The sequence below is a fragment of the Cyprinodon tularosa genome, unplaced genomic scaffold, assembly GCF_016077235.1.
Source record: "Cyprinodon tularosa strain WSP-4 unplaced genomic scaffold, ASM1607723v1 ctg648, whole genome shotgun sequence".
Taxonomy (NCBI): domain Eukaryota; kingdom Metazoa; phylum Chordata; class Actinopteri; order Cyprinodontiformes; family Cyprinodontidae; genus Cyprinodon; species Cyprinodon tularosa.
In genome coordinates, this window is record NW_024039394.1 from 194,969 (window position 1) to 214,892 (window position 19,924).

At 42.2% G+C, this 19,924-nt stretch overlaps 1 protein-coding gene across 5 annotated transcripts in view; it reads left to right on the forward strand.

Moving 5' to 3' along the window:
- Positions 1-19,863, forward strand: part of LOC119799088 (KAT8 regulatory NSL complex subunit 1-like) — a 53,406-nt gene extending 33,543 nt beyond the window's left edge. For 2 of the 5 annotated variants that reach the window (XM_038308818.1, XM_038308817.1), the window contains 11 exons: positions 1,637-1,746; positions 3,904-4,039; positions 6,428-6,593; positions 7,805-7,960; positions 11,883-12,110; positions 12,189-12,346; positions 17,236-17,360; positions 17,444-17,501; positions 18,931-19,043; positions 19,113-19,365; positions 19,452-19,863. In XM_038308818.1, the coding sequence (XP_038164746.1) occupies positions 1,637-1,746; positions 3,904-4,039; positions 6,428-6,593; positions 7,805-7,960; positions 11,883-12,110; positions 12,189-12,346; positions 17,236-17,360; positions 17,444-17,501; positions 18,931-19,043; positions 19,113-19,365; positions 19,452-19,652 (1,704 nt within the window). In that variant the 3' untranslated portion in view covers positions 19,653-19,863. The remainder of the gene's footprint in view (positions 1-1,636; positions 1,747-3,903; positions 4,040-6,427; positions 6,594-7,804; positions 7,961-11,882; positions 12,111-12,188; positions 12,347-17,235; positions 17,361-17,443; positions 17,502-18,930; positions 19,044-19,112; positions 19,366-19,451) is intronic. The other 3 variants (XM_038308820.1, XM_038308821.1, XM_038308819.1) reach the window with 3 other exon arrangements.
- The last annotated feature ends 61 nt before the right edge of the window (positions 19,864-19,924 follow it).

The window sequence follows — 19,924 nt, forward strand, 5'->3', positions numbered from 1 at the left end:
CTCTGTGAACAGCCAGCCTCTTTAGCGATTACCTTTTGTGTCTTGCCCTCCTTGTGCAAGGTGTCGATGGTCGTCTTTTGGACAACTGTCAAGTCAGCAGTCTTCCCCATGATTGTGTAGCCTATAGAACTAGACTGAAAGACCATTTAAAGGCTTTTGCAGGTGGTTTGAGTTAATTAGCTGATTAGAGTGTGGCACCAGGGGCCATCAATTTTGAACCTTTTCACAATATTCTAATTTTCTGATATGATGAATTTGAGATTTTCATTTGTTGTCATTTGTAATCATCAAAATTAAACAAAATAAACATCTGAAATATATGAGTTTGTATGTAATGTATGAATATAATATACAAGTTTCACTTTTTAAATGGAATTACTGAAATCAATCTACTTTTTCATGATATTCTAATTTTATGACCAGCACCTGTATATTAGATATTTAAGCTGCAGTTGGGGCGTATAGCCTGGAATCCAGAGGTTCTGAGTTCAATACTGCAGCTCTGGGTCCATGAGCAAGACCGTTAACCCCACACTGCTCCCTGGGCGCTGCATAATGGCAGCCCACTGCTCCCCAAGGAGATGGCTTAAATGCAGAGTTAATTTAGTTGTTTTGTACTTGTGACGGTGGAATGACAATAAAACGCTGGAAAAGAAAAAAAAAACTGAATTTCGCTCTTAATGTAAAAATATAAAAAAAATAAACTAATGATTTAAATTTTTAGATGCTCCAATGTTGTTAATGAGAGCTGCAGGCTAAATTAACCATTTAGAGTCAGAAGGTGATGCTAAACTAACCTCTGGACTCTGGCGGCCATCTTTTTTCATTTAAAGCAGCCTGAGTTATCGCAGTTAACTGGTCCTTCTCTTAAAATCCCATCTAGGTTAAATAAGCCGCTTTCTTTTATTGCTTCAAGGTAATAAATCTTTTTTTCAGTTTTATAAACATAAAAGCAGAGTGTGAATGAGTGTGAATGAGTTCAAGCTAGCAGCTTAAACTGCAGACTGAAGTTAAACATGAAACCTGCTACCGAAGGATGAAAAACGGCCCTTTATTGTTTCCTCTAGTTGTTTAAAGCAGATTTCTGCTCTGGTCAAAACAGAAAACTGCCTTTTAGTTAAACCACACCTCTTCTCTTGTTTGACTTTATTATGTGAACGTCAGGCTTCCTGACCTGCCTGCTTCCATAAGCATTTCCTGATTATCAGTTACAATAAGCTTGTTTGTGTGTAAATCAAAGAAAACATGGAGATAAACTGTCTGAAGGAAAATATTTTCCTTCCCCTCGGCTGGCATTAAATTTCATTTCAAAAGAAAAAAGCTCAGCTTTGTAATAAGCACCAGTCATTGTAGTAAATTTGTCCCACAATGTTTTTTCTATGACTGAAAATAGTTGAAAGGTTGTTTCCCTGAAGTTGTCGCTGGTTTACAGTAGAAAACAGTTTTTTTTTCTCTGTGCTTCTTCTCAATCTAAGCTTCCATGTTGGATCTGTTAGCTTGTTAATGATGCTTTGGTTCATCCGTGATGCGTTCTCCTTTCATATCTGAGCCTGGCCAGGTGCTGCAGGGTCAGGCTGTTCCAGTTAACACGCTGCAGCGTAGCCTCAACTGGTTTCTGTCTTATCTGTCGACGCAGGATGTGTGTGCAGATCACTGGGACAACCCAAGCCCCGCCCCCGCTCCCAGCGCAGAGCAAGGCCCGTGGAAAGGTCAGAACGGGCAGCCAGTGAACGGCGTCCTCAGCAGGTACAGCTAATGATTACTTTCATGGGAGATTTCTGGGAAAGAAGAGCAGGATGTTCACAGAACTGCTGCTAATTATCAGACTGAGCTCCATGGAGGGGTGGGGGGGTGGGGGGCAACATTTATAATCAAATACATTAATGAGCGTGTCCCATGAAATGAGTAAATCCAGTATTTTTATTTAGTGAATAAATCAAGTATTTTAAATGGAACATTAAATTGTAAAATCATTAGAAAATAAACATTTAAAATAATGAATTAAATAAATGCCATTTTAATTAATAGATTTATATCAAAATTACAATAATTACTACAGTTGGAGCTATTTTTCTTTATCCATTTGAAGTGTGTCAATCTATTCCGAAATTTATATTTTTTGTACTATTTACAGAGTTTATTTGCAGGTTAATAATTGTTGATTTTATTTATCTTTTATTATTAAAAAATTTTTTTTTGTTCTGAGGTAAGACAGGAAGTGATGTGGATCAGTCCACTTTCTATAAAGAGGGTTCCCGCGGGTCCTTAAAAAGTCTTAAAAGGCCTTGAATTCTTCAAAATAAAACTAAGGCCTTAATTGGTATTAAAATGTCTTAAATGTCTATTTCGTAGGTCTTAATTTTTAAAACATCATAAATGGATTATTTTTATTACGATTTATATTTGTGATCTATATAAAACGTTAAAATTGACCTTTTTATATATATATATATATATATATATATATATATATATATATATATATATATATATATATATATATATATATATATATATATAAAATTGCTCCTTGAAGCACGAAACACAAAGCGTCTAAATGGAGTTACAGAGAAACAACCGGTATTTCTCAGTTTAGTTCCACCCTTGTCTCTGCAACGCCTCCACTTATCACCAAATCAAACATACTAAGAAAACCATACAAAGAAAAATAGCTGCAATAAAGACTTAGCACTGGTTATGTTGGGGCTTTAAAACTGATTTGTTTTGTTCCCTGCTAAAACAAAGTTTGTGAATTCAGTTAAATAGTTGTTCAAATATATCTGTCATTTGTGTGTTTTTAGCTTTCTTCCTGTATGGGAAGCTTGAATTTAAAATGCCTTATGCTCTAGGAACCCTAATAAAGCCGGGCATACACTGGGTACTTTTTTTCAATTGTTGCAAGCAGCTACAGCTCGTACAGTGCGAGTTCACAGCTCACGATGTCTGCGCAGCCTCGTTAGAGGCTGATCACCCCTCGTTACCTCCTGTACATTACTGGACGCACCATCAGGCTGAAAGTCGGCCCAATCCAAAAATTCTCGCACGACTGGAAAGTCGCCCCAAAAAGGGCAAAAAATCGCACATTGTATGCCCGGCTTTAGTGTAGAAACAAAGCAAAGTTTGAACTCTGTCATAGGAAAATAAATCATTCAGAACAATCGACAGGTTTGAACATTGAACCTTCCTTCGTCTGTGTGCAGAATCTTGACCCCAGCGCCTCAGTAGTGGCTTAATGGAGCTTTTATTGGATATTTGGCAAACAATCGCCACTACTACTTTATATTTAAAGATAAAAATAATACTATAAAAAGACATTTTTATTTATATATATATATATATATATATATAAATATGATGCTTTTAGGCTGAAATGTTTTGGGACTGGGGCTGAGTAATATACGATTAAAAATGTGTCACAATATTGGCTGATATTATTATTATAACAATAAAAGTGAGAGGAAAAAACCCATTACTACTTTCTCAGGTAGCTCAGGCTGACTGCTCACCACAGCAAGCATTGCACCACCATCACTAATAATAGTCTTAGAGAATATACACACTTATAATCAGCTTCTTCAGGAAGCCAGTTACACAACGAAGTATAATTGATATCATTAAACTTCACACAATAATTGCATTAAATCATTGTCTTCAAATCTGTCGATGGAAACAAAATGAAAGAAAAAGAAGCAAGGTAGTAAACATAAAGATTCTGAAGATTTACCCAGTTTCTAAAGTTTTGAAATCATCATTGATGCTTAAATCATGAATAGAAACTTTTCCTGATAAAGAACCTCTAAATCATCAGATCCGTCCGCCGTGGCGTCCTGTTACTAGTCCAGTTTTTGATGGAACCACGGTCGAAGCTTTCTTCATCCTTATCTCCTCCCGTTGTCGTTGCAGGATGGCTGACGGCTCAGAGAACAAACTCCAGCCGCCTCACGATGGCACGTCCGTGGCCGCGCGTACACGCCCACTCGTCGGCTGCCGGCGGCGGCGGCTCATTCAGCCGAACACGGTGACGAACCTCAACGGCAAGGTGAGACTTACCACACCGCCTGTCCCAGCCTATCATTTTAATCGTCAGATTCCTGATCTGTGACACATCTTTGAACACCTTCACTCTAAAAACTCAGAGATTTAGTTTTTGTTTAGTAAAACCGTTCAGTATTTGTTTTTTCATCCAGCCTCGATGAATGGACTATTGTTCTCGCAGCATCTTGTTTTTACACCGCACTTTGATGAGTGTCTTCTGTAACCTAATAGCTGAGTAAAAAAATGGCTGATTGTAAACCTGAGATGCTTCTAAATTTAAAGGTTACATTTATTCTGCAGGGTCTTTTTATAGTAACTTCATGTTTGAAGTACATTTCACTTTTCCCTTATAGGTTTTTGTTGTTATTGAAATGCATGTATACATAACTGTCTCTGTAGGGGCATAAAAATATGAATTCTTTCTGTAATTCATCCAGATTTTATGTTCCATATATTAGCAGCATTTTCTTTTCTTTTAGTTTTTTTTTTAATTCCGACAAAATCTTATTAACTCAGTTGAGGAATCTGGGTTTTAATGGAAATGCAAACTCTGAGAAGCAGAGATTGTTGAGAGGAGGTGACGTCCAGAAGAAATCAGCTTCAGCTTCCATGTTCAGATTCTCCACGTTCTTCTGCCGCCTTTTCATTGTTTCTAAGCCTGTCATCAGTCCCACCAGTTCCAGTTTAGGTGGTTTATTCTACTCTATTCAGCCAGATTATTTATATGGAGTTTATCGTTTATAGTACTGTAGTTCATCAGCTTCCCGGCTCCAGCAGGGTTCGAAGTTTCTTCCGGATGGCGGTTTTTCCCCAAGATTCTTCCAACCGGAAGAAACTGTTTCTTCCAGTTTCCTCAGGAAGAAACTGGGAAGCTCTGATTTACTGGAAAGTTTTGTTTCTTTTGGTGAATATTTTGCCTTAAAGGAATAGTACACCCAAAACATGATTAGCCTTCATTTTCTACTCACCCCCATGCTGAACAACACTCTGGAGTACTTTTTTGATATCTCAAATGCATCTGGAGATCTGGGAGGCTTCTTGCTGTCTGCTGACATTCAAATAATGGGGGTCTATGGTGCCCGAGGCAGAAAGGTCCATAAAAGTCCACAAAAAACGTGTCAATATTCCTCCATACTGCTCGTCCAATGTATTCCAAGTGTCCTGAGTGGGTAGCGTCCAGAAGTTACTCGAAATGAAGTCATTTAGAATGTTTTTAGAGCATAAACAGTAGTGTATAGGATTTCCTGAAAGCGCGCACATGCGCGATCACGACGCTCCGGAAGCTGGCAGACCAAACCAGATGAAAGTGCGCATTCAGCGTCTGCTCTGCCAATAATGCAAGCATAGAAGAAGAAATGTGCTGTTTACCTGTGCAAAGAAAGAAACAACGAAAGAAAAATGTCTGAAGACTTCAGTGTTGAGGAAGAGCATGAGTTCTTTGCCGAGCTGAATGCGCTGGTTTGGTCTGCCGGCTTCCGTAGCGTCGTGAACGCGCTTTCAGGAAATCCTATACACTACTGTTTATGCTCTAAAAACATTCTAAATGACTTCGTTTCGAGTAAATTATGGACGCTACCCACTCAGGACACTTGGAATACATTGGACGAGCAGTATGGAGGAATATTGACACGTTTTTTGTGGACTTTTATGGACCTTTCTGCCTCGGGCGCCATAGACCCCCATTATTTGAATGTCAGCAGACAGCAAGAAGCCTCCCAGATCTCCAGATGCATTTGAGATATCAAAAAAGTACTCCAGAGTGTTGTTCAGCATGGGGGTGAGTAGAAAATGAAGGCTAATCATGTTTTGGGTGTACTATTCCTTTAAGCAGGCCTGAATCCAGTTATAACCCTGAGCTGGGTTTCAATATCTATAAACCAGGGAGGTTTGGGGGCAGGAGTAGCAGAAGAGGACTCTGGGTATAAAAGAAAGCGTCCAAAGCGTATTAGTTATTGATCATTGGTCTGTAATTCCCTGATGGGTTTTATCTGATGGGTTTTTTCCCCAAAGGTTCCTTTGCAGCCTTTGTGACCAGTAGTTGTTCACTCATCTAGATTTGTTTTACATACACTTAATAAATTATTTAATTCTTAATTAGATAAAGATTTCTCGTTGTGTAGACTGGTGGATATAGGGAGATGAATTTTCAATGGAACTATCCCAGTTCTCCAACATATGATCTATGACCAGGAATTTCTTCCAGTTTCCTCTGGAATAAACTTAACCCTAGGCTCCAGTTTGAAGAGGTGTTGAATGAAGAACCATAACTATCTAAACTGCAGCACTAACAGCGTTGTTAGTTCAGTATTTCCTGTTTTCTGTCGGTCTTTTCTCTGATCTGTGGGTGTGAAGGGAGCTGACTTTAACCCACCCTGGGATTGTCTCCCAACAGGCCCAGAGGAGCAGCTGCATGCAGTGTAACTGCAGGGTGAACCCCAGCTGCGTGATGTGTGGTGGCTGGCCCACCCCCAGAGAGGAGCCTCAGTACGAGCTGCCCACCCTGGAGCGCCTGTCAAGGCTGGATCTTGGCGTCCACCCCATCCTCTCCTTCCCTGACGGTCAGTGCTGGGCTGGAGTTTACGCAACCGTTTCCTACTTTACATCTTGGAGAGGAAGGCAAACAAGGAGTGGCTGTAGAGAGGCGGCCCGGCAGGAAATTCTTAGACATTTTCAGCTTTCCTTTTTTTTCCTGTCTTCTAATAGTTTTTGCTCAGTTGCTTTTGCTTCTCAGAATTCTATTCAGTTTATTTCTATAGCGCCAATTCACATCATGTCATCTCAGGTCACTTTCCAGTTCAACCAGATCATCCAGTCAGATTGATTCAAAGTTTTCTATCTAAGGAAAACCAGCTGATTGCATCGACTCATTGACTCTTCAGCAATCCCTCACACTAAGCATGCTTGTAGCGACAGTGGAGAGGAAAAACTCCCTTTGAACAGGAAGGAACCTCCAGCAGAACCAGGCTCAGTGTGAGTGGCCATCTGCTGAGGCCCACTGGGGTTCAAGGAGACAGAAGCAGACATAGAAAAAGAAGCATAGATACAAAAGGCAACTGTCAACCAGCTCCACAGGCGGCCCCGTCCAGGAAACACACAGCCAGGCAGACGAGCTCTGAGCCAGCTCCCATGTCAGAGGATGAAGAGAGCACATCCAGTTAGTCACAGTCAGAGAAACAGGACTACACTGAAAAACAGGCTGATCTCCAACATCTAGAAACAAAGGTGTTGATGGCAGCAGCACAGCTGATATTTCTCTCCAGGATGGAGTCACAGCCAAACAGGAACAGACCAGATGAAGCTACTATGAGAAAAAGCAGAGAGAGCAGAATGTTAGAGATTGAACTAACAGATTCTGCAGAGTGGGAGAATAGAGATAGAGTGAAGCAGAATGATGAAAAAGGGGTCCCTATGTCCTCCAGCAGTCTAAGCCTATAGCAGCAGAACTATAGAGATAGCTCAGGATAACCTGAGCCACTCTAACTAGAAGCTTTATCAAAAAGGAAAGTTTTAAGCCTAGCCTTAAAAGTAGACAGGGTGTCTGCCTCACGGACTAAAACTGGTAGTTGGTTCCACAGGAGAGGAGCCTGAGAACTGATAATGATAATAAAACAGTCATTCAGGTTTATAATCTGAACATCACTGGAGTGAATCATGGGCTTTAATAAAAGTGATATATTGATAATTAAACTTGAAAAGTATCTTTCTGTATCGTTTCTGTATTTGGGATCATGTGGCATCGTGCTCATCGTGGCCTCTGGTTACTCCTCAGACGTTTCCGTCGGGCTGCGTCTGCAGCAGGTGATGAAGAGCCAGTGGCAGTCCAAGTCGCTGGAGAGAAGCAAACCCCTGAAAAAACTCTCACTTAAACACAAGCTCTCCTCGTCCAAAGAGAAGCACAAGTTTGCCAACTCCCTGATGGCAGTCAGTGAGTACGCAGCCTTGGAGCTGCTTCAGTTCTTTGATCACACTCAGCATTATTAGTTTGTTCTAACAAAATTCTTCCTGATTTGTTTTTTAACCCTGAAATCCCACGTCTTCCGTGACGCTCCGCTGCGCTCCAGGCTGCCTGAGCGGAGCAAAGCCTGCAGCCTCCGCTGTTCCTCCCGTCCTGCTCCGCTCCGACTTCCTCAGAGCTCAGGGAGAACATCCACTAAATATTAAATTCATAGGAGCAAAACATGCGGAAATGAACGCTTAATTTAATGACACATTAAAATCACCATCAGCATCCAGCATATGTGCAGTTTCTGCTCAAATATTTTCTTTTTTTAACAGGAATAACAAGGATCATACTTGGTTTTTATGAACTCTGCATCTCTGCATCCATGCCTGCCATAAGAACTTTGTTTTGAAGTTATCAGATGCGCTCTTGGGCGTTTTGACTGGATTTGATTACTTTTAAGCCTCTGGGTATAAAATAAATATTTTGATCGAGATGAGAAATCTGCTTCCTGGTGTGTTGAAGTACCAATAGTTAGCATCCAGTCATTTACTTAGTTTTTGGAAATTTAGAAGAATTATTCTCTAATTTGTAGTTACCGATCTGTCGTTACGATATTTTAATTCAACAACCCGGATCTTCACCATTCTTTCTCATGTTTGGTGAGATTGTAATCGCGGATCTTGACCTGGCCGCAGCAAAGCTAAAATATCTCTGCTCCGTTTTTTGACGTTGGTAAACGTAGCAGTCGTACGTGAGCAGTGTGAGGCGGCGAGTATGTGGAATCTGGGGGGTAGCAGTATGATCACAAAGAGCCACAGTCTGAATAAAGGCTTTGGCTCATGCTGGGCTAATGGTAGCATGTTTCCGCTCTTTGGTCTCCATCATGAAGCTCATACAGTATCATTTGTTATAGTTCCAGTTAAAAGCTTCTGGTCAAAGCTGGAGAAAAGACACTTCCTCTGGTTTTAGTTAAAAATATAAAAAAGATTCGAAACATGGATCAGGAAAAGGGCGCAGTAGGATACTTTGGTTTGTTTGGCCTCCATGTTGGTAGCTTTCCTGCTCCTTCTGATAGCGAGGGGTGCCGTCCTGGAGTAGAGGGTCAGGATGCCGTCTGGGTTTTCCTCCACAGACCGAAAACCGCTCATCCCTGGAAACCCTTTTTGTTGTTAGGGTCATCTATTTATTGCACCTGTTAACTCTGACGTGAAACAGCCGACACTTGTTTTTTTTTATGTATTTAGATGTCTTAAAGGCCTCTGATCTAGAGTTTACTGTTCTATAGAACCAGTTTCTGGTACCAGAACCACTTCTGTCTGTTTGCACCTCATAGAGCTGCATAGAGTTTGGGCAGGTTTTAGAACGACGCCCCTCAGTACTGTTAACATCATGATATTCTCCTCTCATTGAGGTTCATAGATTCTGTTTAAAATCCGGAATCCTGACTGGCTTTGCATGGAGCTTCATAAACTCAATCTGCTGTTTTTAAGCCTCCTTTATAAAGTTAAACTGGAGAAATGCTCTGTGTCAAGATACTAACCTGATTTTATTCAATAATAGTCTGATATAGGAAAACATCAAAGCATTTTTCTCTCCCTGATTTAATGTGTTTATATTATTGTATATTCGTTTCATTATTAAATTTTTTTGGCACCCAAACCTTCTTAAATCAGAGCTTTAAACTGCATCTCTGTTTGATCAAAAGTCTGTAGGCTCTATAGAAGCATTTAAACCGCAAAGGGTCGGCTGCAGGAACCATTTAAAGCTCATTTCCACGGTAACGTTCCTCCTGCTGGAAACGTCTTTTCCAAGAAATCCAAGTCGATTCATGTTGTTGTTACTCAGAACTTATTGCCTAATAAATGAGCCAAAGTTTCTGGAATGTGTTAAAGGATAATCCAGTTTGCATCAGGGATAAAAGTAGCTTCATTTTCTGGATATAGACCAATAATATAACCCATAATTAACAGCTTCTCCAATTAGATTCTTTGAGAATTATTTAAAGTATTCAAATAAATATTCAGGAATGACTAATATTTGATTCATTGAAACTGAAAATGCGTCATGCATCAGAGCAGACTTGTCTGTTCTCTAGTCTGACCCCAGTATGTCCCAGCATGCACTGCGACCAATGGAGCGCTCACAGAGCTCAGAGCATTAAAAGTTCTCTTTTCTGTTGCCGTTGATCAATAAAAGTACGTTTTTAGATCATTTTACAGGCAATCCGTGGGTCATTAAAAATCATTAAGTCAATAATTCATCATTTTTTAATTGAAGGCCTTAAATGGCATTAAAATTCATTAAACGTGATTATCTTGATATTTAAATTGGTTTCATAAAAAAATTTTTATAAAAAGAATTTTGTCAGATATATATCGCAATATATTTGCGTGGAACTGCTTCCGGTTGATCGTAAAGCCGTATGCTCAGAAAAGAAGCTTGAGGCGGAGAAAAGGCTGGAGAGGGGAAAAATGCTATCAACAAAAGTGAAAACCAGGAATTGGGGACATGGCTGCAGCCTGACTGTGTGTGTGTGTGTGTGTGTATATATACACACACACACACACACACACACACACAGTAGATGACAACATTATACTTTTAAGCGTCACTTTATGGCCCATTTACTGATTTAATGCGTAATAAAAAAAAAAAAAAAGTTCTGAGGTTGAGAGGACCGTGGCAACCAGCAGACCTCTGAGGCTAACCGCAGCCAGGGCTAACGCTAGCCCGTCTGCCGCAGCCAGGGCTAACGCTAGCCCGTCTGCCGCAGCCAGGGCTAACGCTAGCCCGTCTGCGGCAGCCCTCTCTCTGCATAGCCGTGTGTGAAGGACCGCTGGCTCTGATGGAGATTTTTTTTGTTTGTTTTATTTGGCAAAATGTTAATTTGATTTGTGTTTATCTGACTGTGTTCATTATTATTCCTCCACTAAATGAAAAAAATAATTTATTATCTAGAGACTATTAATAACAGGAGGTGAAATGCAGCTCCAGACTAGCAGAGCATGTGGTGATGTCACCAGTTCACCTCTGTTCCAGTTGACCCAGATTTATTTTGCGAAAGTCCAGGCTTTCCTGGGTTCTTCTAAAGAACAGACTTGGCGAGGACACGAGTCTGTACTCACGTTCTTGTGAATTGAGAAACGGCCGGTGACTCAGGCTGATCAAACCTACAGAACTGGAAAAGATCAGCAGTTATTTTAACTCCTGATTAAAAACCAAGTTTTTGTGTTATTACACTTTCATCCATGACATAAATGGACTTGAGGATCATACATACATATCCCTCTAAGACTCCCTGATTATGTCATGACAATCCACAACTTTATTTAAAAAAAGTGGTAAACTAAAATGTTGAACTATTAAAAGGAAATGCTGAAAATAAAACTAAATATTTACTTTTTAATTAGATGGAGGAACATGAGAGGGAAATGTCCAAACAAGGTCTCTGATCCTTTTTATCTGGGTCTTTTTCCAAAGCTCTACATCTTTATTCTGGATCTATTAAAGAGATAAAAATGGTAGAGCTTGCTGCACGAATCATGAGCTGAAAATGAGACAGAGGCGTTCACACTGGCTGCTGGTGTTCAGCTACATAAAGTTAGAGGAGCTGCTAAGCTCTGCTGGTGGAGTAGTTTGTTACATCAGTCGCTGCTAGCTCTCATTGGTTAGCTTGCGCTGAAGTCTGGGGCATAAAGTAGCACAGATATGAAGGAGGCAGCAGTTTCTGCCTCCAAGTCTTTCTCTGGTCTGCAGTACCCGACCGTTCTGGCTTAGTTTAACCCCTGAATCTTCTCCAAAGGGAACAGACAGGCAGGATTCCTGTGATAAATTGACCTTCTTTAAAAAGGCGGATATCTATATGTAATGTACAAAGTAACTGATTTCATGTGTGGTTTCACAGGACTGAGCAGCTATAAGAATCGCATTGACAAGCAGAGGACTGCGGACGTCAGCGTGGGCGGGAACAGCAGCACCAGCAGCAGCAGTGCCGTACTGAGCATGCCCAGACTGGACAACCAGGGCGGCTGCAAGACGGAGCGGCTGCACGCCCTCTCCTCTCCGTTTGGGCCCTACGACAAGAACTACAGCCGCAAAAGATTAAGAGAGCACTCACTGGAGAGGGCTGACAGTGAGTTCCTGACCACACGCACACCAAAGCATTTCAGTATACAAACGCATCCGCTACATCCGTGCTTCTTCTCTCCAGCAGCTTCCCCGAAACTTTTCCTGGACACGGGCAGCCCCTGCACAACACTGGCCAACATGCACTCGTCGCTTCACAGCCCTCTGACGCGCCAGCTGTCCACGTCGTCCGATACGTCGACACAGCTCGGCGCCGGCAGCCAGAGCCTCCCCAGCACACCGGTAACGACGCTCCACAACACGGCCCAGACTTTAACCGCTTCTGTTCAGTGGCTCCTTAAACTAACCTTCACAATGTGTCAGAAGCCGATGAACAGGAACAGAAAACCATTCCTGCTCTTTTCCAGTTGGTCCGACACTCCCAACTTTAAAAATCTCCTTTGCCTTCATTTTTTAATAAAAAAAATAAACTGCTAACCCGCCTTCATCTCCTGGACCTTGATGTGACACCAGGAAGCTGAGGTTTGGATTTTATCACTGAACTGGAATCATGTGACTGTTTGAAACTTTCAGAATCTAAAATGAAATTATTTGTGGATAATTATAGATCAGCTGCTTTGCTCTGACAGACTAAGCGTGTTCCTACGTTTCCCTCTCCTGTCAGTCGTCAGCCTTGATTCTGGGATTTTAAATTGGAGGTCAAAGGTTGAGGTCTTTATGACCATTGGTCCCATCCATGCTGTCAGCAGTAACCGCTTCTGTAGAACAAACAACGTAAAACGGGTCTTTGACCGTTTATCTTTCATCGCTCACACCCTGCTCTCTCCTCTAGACATTTTATATCTGCTGAGTAGGGATGGGGATCGAAACCCGGTTCCATCAAGGACCCGGTTCCACTTTTTTCAAAACCCGAAAATCAATAACGTTTGGGCTTATCGATACCACTATCGAGTCTGGTCGTTTTTTTTTTTTTCTCCCGGAGGTCCTGTAACATAATTGTGTGTCCCTCGAGTCGCGTCACAGCATTTAAATCTAATCAATCCAATCACTGCAGCATGTCCACCAATGTTTTGGAATGAAATTGTAAGCAAACAGATATTAAAAGTAAAACAAGTGAAGTCTGGCAGTTAACTTCGCTCGCGACTCGAGAATGGCTGAACGGAAAAGACTCCTCCTCCTCCGGCTGCTGCCGCCGCACCATCATCATCCACTCAGAGTACCACTGGTAAGCGCGCACACAGACTTTGTAGCTTGTCCGGTCAGTTAAAAATAGTAATTGTGAAATCCGTGTTGTAATCGGCAGCATACAAGCTAGTTAGCTTGAAAAGTAAATAAAGTTTCAGACGTGCTGTGTGATGATGTGTTCAGATTGGCTCAGTAAAACGACAATTAGGTTATCATGATGCGTTCAAGTGTAACGTAAAGAAAACGGGAAATTTAGTTTTTGGCGAGAAACATGAGTAATACAGTTGTATATTGCTCTTACTATTTTAGAATATATATTTAAACTACTGATGCCAACATTTATTAAAAATTACATTTAATTTAAAATACAATTATTTATTTGTTAAATATTTTCCTAATCACTAAAAACATGATGAAAAGTGACAGTAGACAATACATCAACCAACAATTGTGAAAATATATTCTAGTTAGTTTTATGTCATTTCAAAGTGGCCTATTACATTAGCCATGTTTATTGAAGGCTAGAAACGTTTTTGTTATGCTCACTTGTTAAGCAATAAAAGCAATACCAGTTCTGTTAAAAAAAAATAGTTTTTTCGTCTTTCCACCAAATAACAGAAAAATATCGATAGTGGTATCGATAAAGACTCGGATCGATAAGGAGTATCGATAAAGGTATCGATATCAATAAATATTAACGATCCCCATCCCTACTGCTGAGTGCTGAGAGAAGGTTCATTTTAACTTTTGGATAATTTCTTTGCAGAGTAGAGATGGATTTTTATTACCAATTTAAAATAAGGGAAAAGACACAAATCTAAATGATAGCCTCAATTAATGGAAAACTAAACTTTTGAGATATGTCAGCCCATGAAGCACCAGGAGTCTTAAAATAGTGGCTTTAAAGAGCTTTAAAATAGCTTTGTTCTTGCACATTAAGATTCCATTTCTAAAGAGGAATTAACTTAACAAATTTCCTTTTTCCATTTTTATTTTCCAAGTTAACCCTTGTATGATCCCTGTTAATTAGCTGTCACCAAAGTGGTAATTAGCTGTTACTAAACTGGTAATAACCGTTAGTAAAGCGGTAATATGCTTTTACTAAACGGTTGATTCAATGTTTTACTGTTAAGTAATTTTTAAGTTAAAGCTACAGTGTGTAATAATTACAGGGATATACAGTCAGAAATGTAATATATTATACATAACTATGTTATTTATCATCATCTACGAGCTCAGCCTCTTAACCTTAATATTTGCGTTGCCTTAGAATTCGTTATTTATAATTACATAGGAGCGGGTCTCGCAGCCATGGAGGCAGACATCTTTGCGCTACGGCAGCGCAGAGGCAACAAACTAGCGATTGCGAGATCGCCAAAATGTCACAACGATGTAGAAAAAATAACGGTTATATTTATTATCTTAAGTCTACATGAAATCTATACCCTACACAGACTAATGAAATACTATCTGTAAAATTATCTATGTAAACAAACCTCATCACTTGAGAAGGTAGGTGATGAGGACGTCGTGGAAGACATTTTGTCCCGTAACGCTCGCCGTACTGTTGGGGGGGAGAAGCGGTGGGGGGGAGATGTTCATGTTGGTGCAGTCTGCAGTCTGACCGCTAGATGTCGCTAAAAGTTACACACTGTAGCTTTAAGTAGTTATCAAACTTGGTATAAGCTCTTACTAAACTGGCAACGAGCTGTTGGGAAACCGGCAACGAGCTGTTGGGAAACCGGCAACGAGCTGTTGGGAAACCGGTAACGAGCTGTTGGGAAACCGGCAACGAGCTGTTGGGAAACCGGTAACGAGCTGTTGGGAAACCGGTAACGAGCTGTTGGGAAACCGGTAACGAGCTGTTGGGAAACCGGTAACGAGCTGTTGGGAAACCGGTAACGAGCTTGGGAAACCGGTAACGAGCTGTTGGGAAACCGGTAACGAGCTGTTGGGAAACCGGTAACGAGCTGTTGGGAAACCGGTAACGAGCTGTTGGGAAACCGGTAACGAGCTGTTGGGAAACCGGTAACGAGCTGTTGGGAAACCGGTAACGAGCTGTTGGGAAACCGGTAACGAGCTGTTGGGAAACCGGTAACGAGCTGTTGGGAAACCGGCAACGAGCTGTTGGGAAACCGGCAACGAGCTGTTGGGAAACCGGCAACGAGCTGTTGGGAAACCGGTAACGAGCTGTTGGGAAACCGGTAACGAGCTGTTGGGAAACCGGCAACGAGCTGTTGGGAAACCGGCAACGAGCTGTTGGGAAACCGGCAACGAGCTGTTGGGAAACCGGCAACGAGCTGTTGGGAAACCGGCAACGAGCTGTTGGGAAACCGGCAACGAGCTGTTGGGAAACCGGCAACGAGCTGTTGGGAAACCGGCAACGAGCTGTTGGGAAACCGGCAACGAGCTGTTGGGAAACCGGCAACGAGCTGTTGGGAAACCGGCAACGAGCTGTTGGGAAACCGGCAACGAGCTGTTGGGAAACCGGCAACGAGCTGTTGGGAAACCGGCAACGAGCTGTTGGGAAACCGGCAACGAGCTGTTGGGAAACCGGCAACGAGCTGTTGGGAAACCGGCAACGAGCTGTTGGGAAACCGGCAACGAGCTGTTACCAAACCGGGAACGAGCTGTTGGGAAACCGGCAACGAGCTGTTGGGAAACCGGCAACGAGCTGTTGGGAAACCGGGAACGAGCTGTTGGGAAACCGGGAACGAGCTGTTACCAAACCGGGAACGAGCTGTTACCAAACCGGGAACGAGCTGTTTCTAAACGGTTGATTCGATGTTTTAAGTTTTTAAGAAGCGGTTAACTGTTGAAAAAAACTTTTGTTTGGTTGTGGAAAACTTAAACTGAGAGCGTCAGGTAAAATAGATGAGACTGCAAAAAGGGATTTAAAATGTAAAGTAAAGAAGATAATGGAAATTTGATGTTTTTAAAATTAAAAGGAGTATTTCTTTTTTATTGGCTCTTCTGGTACTCCATAGTTAAAGGCTGAGAGGCTCAATCGTTTTCTGTGCCTATTTCCCCAGAATACCAGGAGGTTCTGGATCAGAGGTCAGTGCAGTTATAGAAATAGAGCTCAATGTTGATCAGATAGTTTATGATTTATTGGCCAAACCTGCTGGAAAGAGTAGAACTGCACAGAATTTCCCAGATAAATCTGATTTGTTGCCTCCGTGCAGGACAGGTGAAAATATCTCCACCAGTTCTAAAGGTCAGACCTCTGGTTTCTCAACATTATTCACCAGGATATTTAAAGGAAAACGGCCCAAAGAACCACAGAACCTCCACTGTACCTAACAGTGTAGCTCCAGCTGTTCTAATGTAAACCTGTGGTGGCGTTTCTGTCTGCTGATGTTAGAAACTTTAATAGTTAATGGTGATCTGATGGTGAATCTGCTCCTAAGCCTTAAATGGAAGGAAAATCGCAGAGAAAAAAAAACATTTGTGCTCAACTAAACATTTAAAGTTTCAACTTTTTGACGAGACAAAACTTAACAAAAACTGTTTAGTTTTAGAATCGCCCAATCGTGTGATTTCCATCTGATCAGCACAGCTGCCCGTCTGCAGTGTTTCCAGAAGCCGCAGATCGTTAGGTTTTAATTGCAGTTTTCATCTGGTTGGAAGCTTTAGCCTGGATGGGTGCAGCTTTACTGTAAATGTTTCCAACTGTAACAGACCTTAGCGTTGGAGCAGATACAGACCACCTGAACGTCTCTGATAAAAGAGGCTCAGACTCAAACCGAAACCTTCGTGGTTTCGGCTATTTCTGGTTGAGTAGCAGAAGAAAGCAGAGAAACAAAAACATCCAGTTGATTTGGTTAAACGAGTCCAGCTGTTCAGCAGTTTTTTCCTTTCTCAGTCTTTATTTCACAGATTCTCAAAAAGATTCACATCAATCATGATTATTGCTCCTTCATGGCTCCAAAACGAACCGTCTAAAGTTTCCCTGACATAAAGTTTAACTCTGATGTTTCCTCCAGCAGCAGCCGATCAAACGGAGGCGGGGCGAGAGCTCCTTCGACATCAACAACATCGTGATTCCTATGTCTGTGGCGGCCACCACCCGAGTGGAGAAGCTGCAGTACAAGGAGATCCTCACCCCGAGGTAAACGGCTCCTCTGCCGTCTCTCCTGCTTTGTCCTGGGATCCGTCCCGGTTCTACGCTAACATGTCTCCTTGTTCTGTCAGCTGGAGGTCGGTGGACATTTTCTCACAGCCCATAACGGAGGAGGAGAACGAACGAGAGGTGGGAACTTCTCTGCTTTATTGCTCTCATTTATGCTTGGAAACACCTGAAGGTGGTGGTATGCAAACAGCGACACCTGCTGGTCTTATGTATAACTGTGTCCTGGATAAGATGGATGCTTTTAATTACATTTTAATCATGTTAAAATGTTCCTTATTAATCTCAGAACATTAGCAGAAAAGTTTTGAAGATTTAATCAGATATCTGTCTTTTACCCTTTGGTTTTATTGAAATTGCAAAGATGTAGTTCCACACAACTCATTCGATATCATACTACATTTTTCTAAAACGGAACAATTTTAGAACGGTTCTAAAATACGTGAGAATGATCGGCGCTTATTGATCCACCGTTACGCCAAAACCCCTTGTTTGTGTCCTTATATCTACTCTTGACTTTAGGCGTGATGAAAGATCGCTCCGTATCCGTGAACTGGTGGATGATTGATGTGTTTTCCACATATTCAACCAATCTTCATCTGAAACTGTCATGATTCCCACTTTTCTTTTATTTACTTTAATGTTTGATGTTGATCACATTTTATGCAGAAATGGGTCTTTACTTCTTTGCTGCTGATTATTTTTATAAATGCTTCAGAAAAAATGGAGATGTGATTTTAAAGGAAACAAATCATCTCATGAGACGAAAGGATAAATTTTGTTTTATTGAAAGCAGAAGCGGGTTTTTAATGTGTGGATGAAGTTTTTTACTTATTGGCGTCTTTTCTGAACCATAACTCTGAGCCGCTGCTTCTGGACCTTTATGGAGTTCCACATCTTTCTTCTCTAGCTTTAGATTAGTTAACAGAGCATGTTAATGGAGAGGAAGAAATATGGTGGAGCGGTTTTAAATTCAAAGGCGGAAGCGAGGATTTCGCTCCCGACTTTATTTAAATTCATGTTTGACTGAAAGCTTAGGCCAATGCCTCTGTGGCTATAATCTGTTATAGTTTCAACTTTACCGCAGTATCACAGACGAAGATTGCATGTTGTGTGATAAAGAGTGGGATAAAATATCATAAAATCATTAATGCACTAACTATACTGAACAGAGTGGGTTTACATAAAGAGATCGTTGTGGTTTGAGCATACATGCGTTATACGCTATCGTCTCATTGCTATGGGATGAGAAGTGCGATTTTTTTTTTATTTATTTTTTTTATGTCGTCTAGTAAAATAAATGAATAATAAATAGGAAACATTGGGCAACATTAATCACATCCTCTTAAGGACCAGATTAGATTTTAATCTGTTGCCTCTAACAATGTTTCGGTGGAAAAGCCGATGTTCTGCTTTGAACTTTTCATGTTTCTGACCTGAACTCGCTGTAAACCGTGTCGATGGTCGATGATGCGCGGCGTGGCCAGAATAGTTTGCTTCCTTCGGTTAGAAAAGCTGAGAGCTTCAGAGGCGTCTGGTCTGACCCCTGCAGGTTGAGGACCTTTCTGAGGCGGCCTTCATCGCGCTCCATCAGCCCTACGAGGACCAGGAGCGTTCCCGCTGGACCTGGATGGCTCTGGCTCCCGCCAAGAGGCGCGGCAGCAGGTGAGTCCTGGCTCCTCCTCCTTTCGCCAGCTTTCCGATCCGTGTGACGCTAACCTGCGTGTCCATCAGGTCATACAAGTCTGTGGATGGGCGGACCACGCCTCTGCTGTACGGGACCAACCCTCCCACCCCTCAGCCCGCGTCGCCAGACCCCGGTCACTGCCCATCGCTGCACGACTACAGCCACGTGCCGTCGCCCATGAGCCCCCCCAGCCCCGACGCGTCCTCCAACCCACAGACGCCGTGTTCCCGGGACTCCCACCGGCTGCTGTCCAACGAGGACACGCGGTGCTCCACGCCAGACTTCACCTTTGAGGAACGGGTGCGTAGAGAAGCCGCCGCGTCCTTCTGAGTCATCATCAGACACCAATCGCTGACTCTTCAACTTGTTTTCTGTGATGCTTTCAGACCGTGGCGCCTTGGGAACGCCGCAGCTTCCCGCTGCCCGAAGACCCGGCTCCAGAACCCGAACCCGACCAAAACATCCGGCCCAGGGTTCGCAGCATCTCAGGCTGCAGGGCGTCCGCCTACGGGCGCCTGGACTCGGACGACGCAGAGCTGCCTTGCGACGACGACGGCCCCAAACTCAGGGCCTCCTCCCACCGATGAACGGCGTCGCCCCCTCCCCTCCCCCGCAGCTCCTCTGGCATTAACACGCAGAACCTCAAAGCTGAAACGACGTTCAATGGGTTCCTGTTGTTTGATATTCAAACATCAGACTAATTCTTTCACAGTTTTTAGTGAACATTACGGAGATAGAAGCCTTTCCCTTCACCTGGTTTTTGTCACGGGAAAAAAAAGATAAATGTAAAAAAAAAAAGTATAAAACATTACAAAAAGTGAGTTCTGTAGTAGGCTAAACAATGTACATGGGGGCTTAG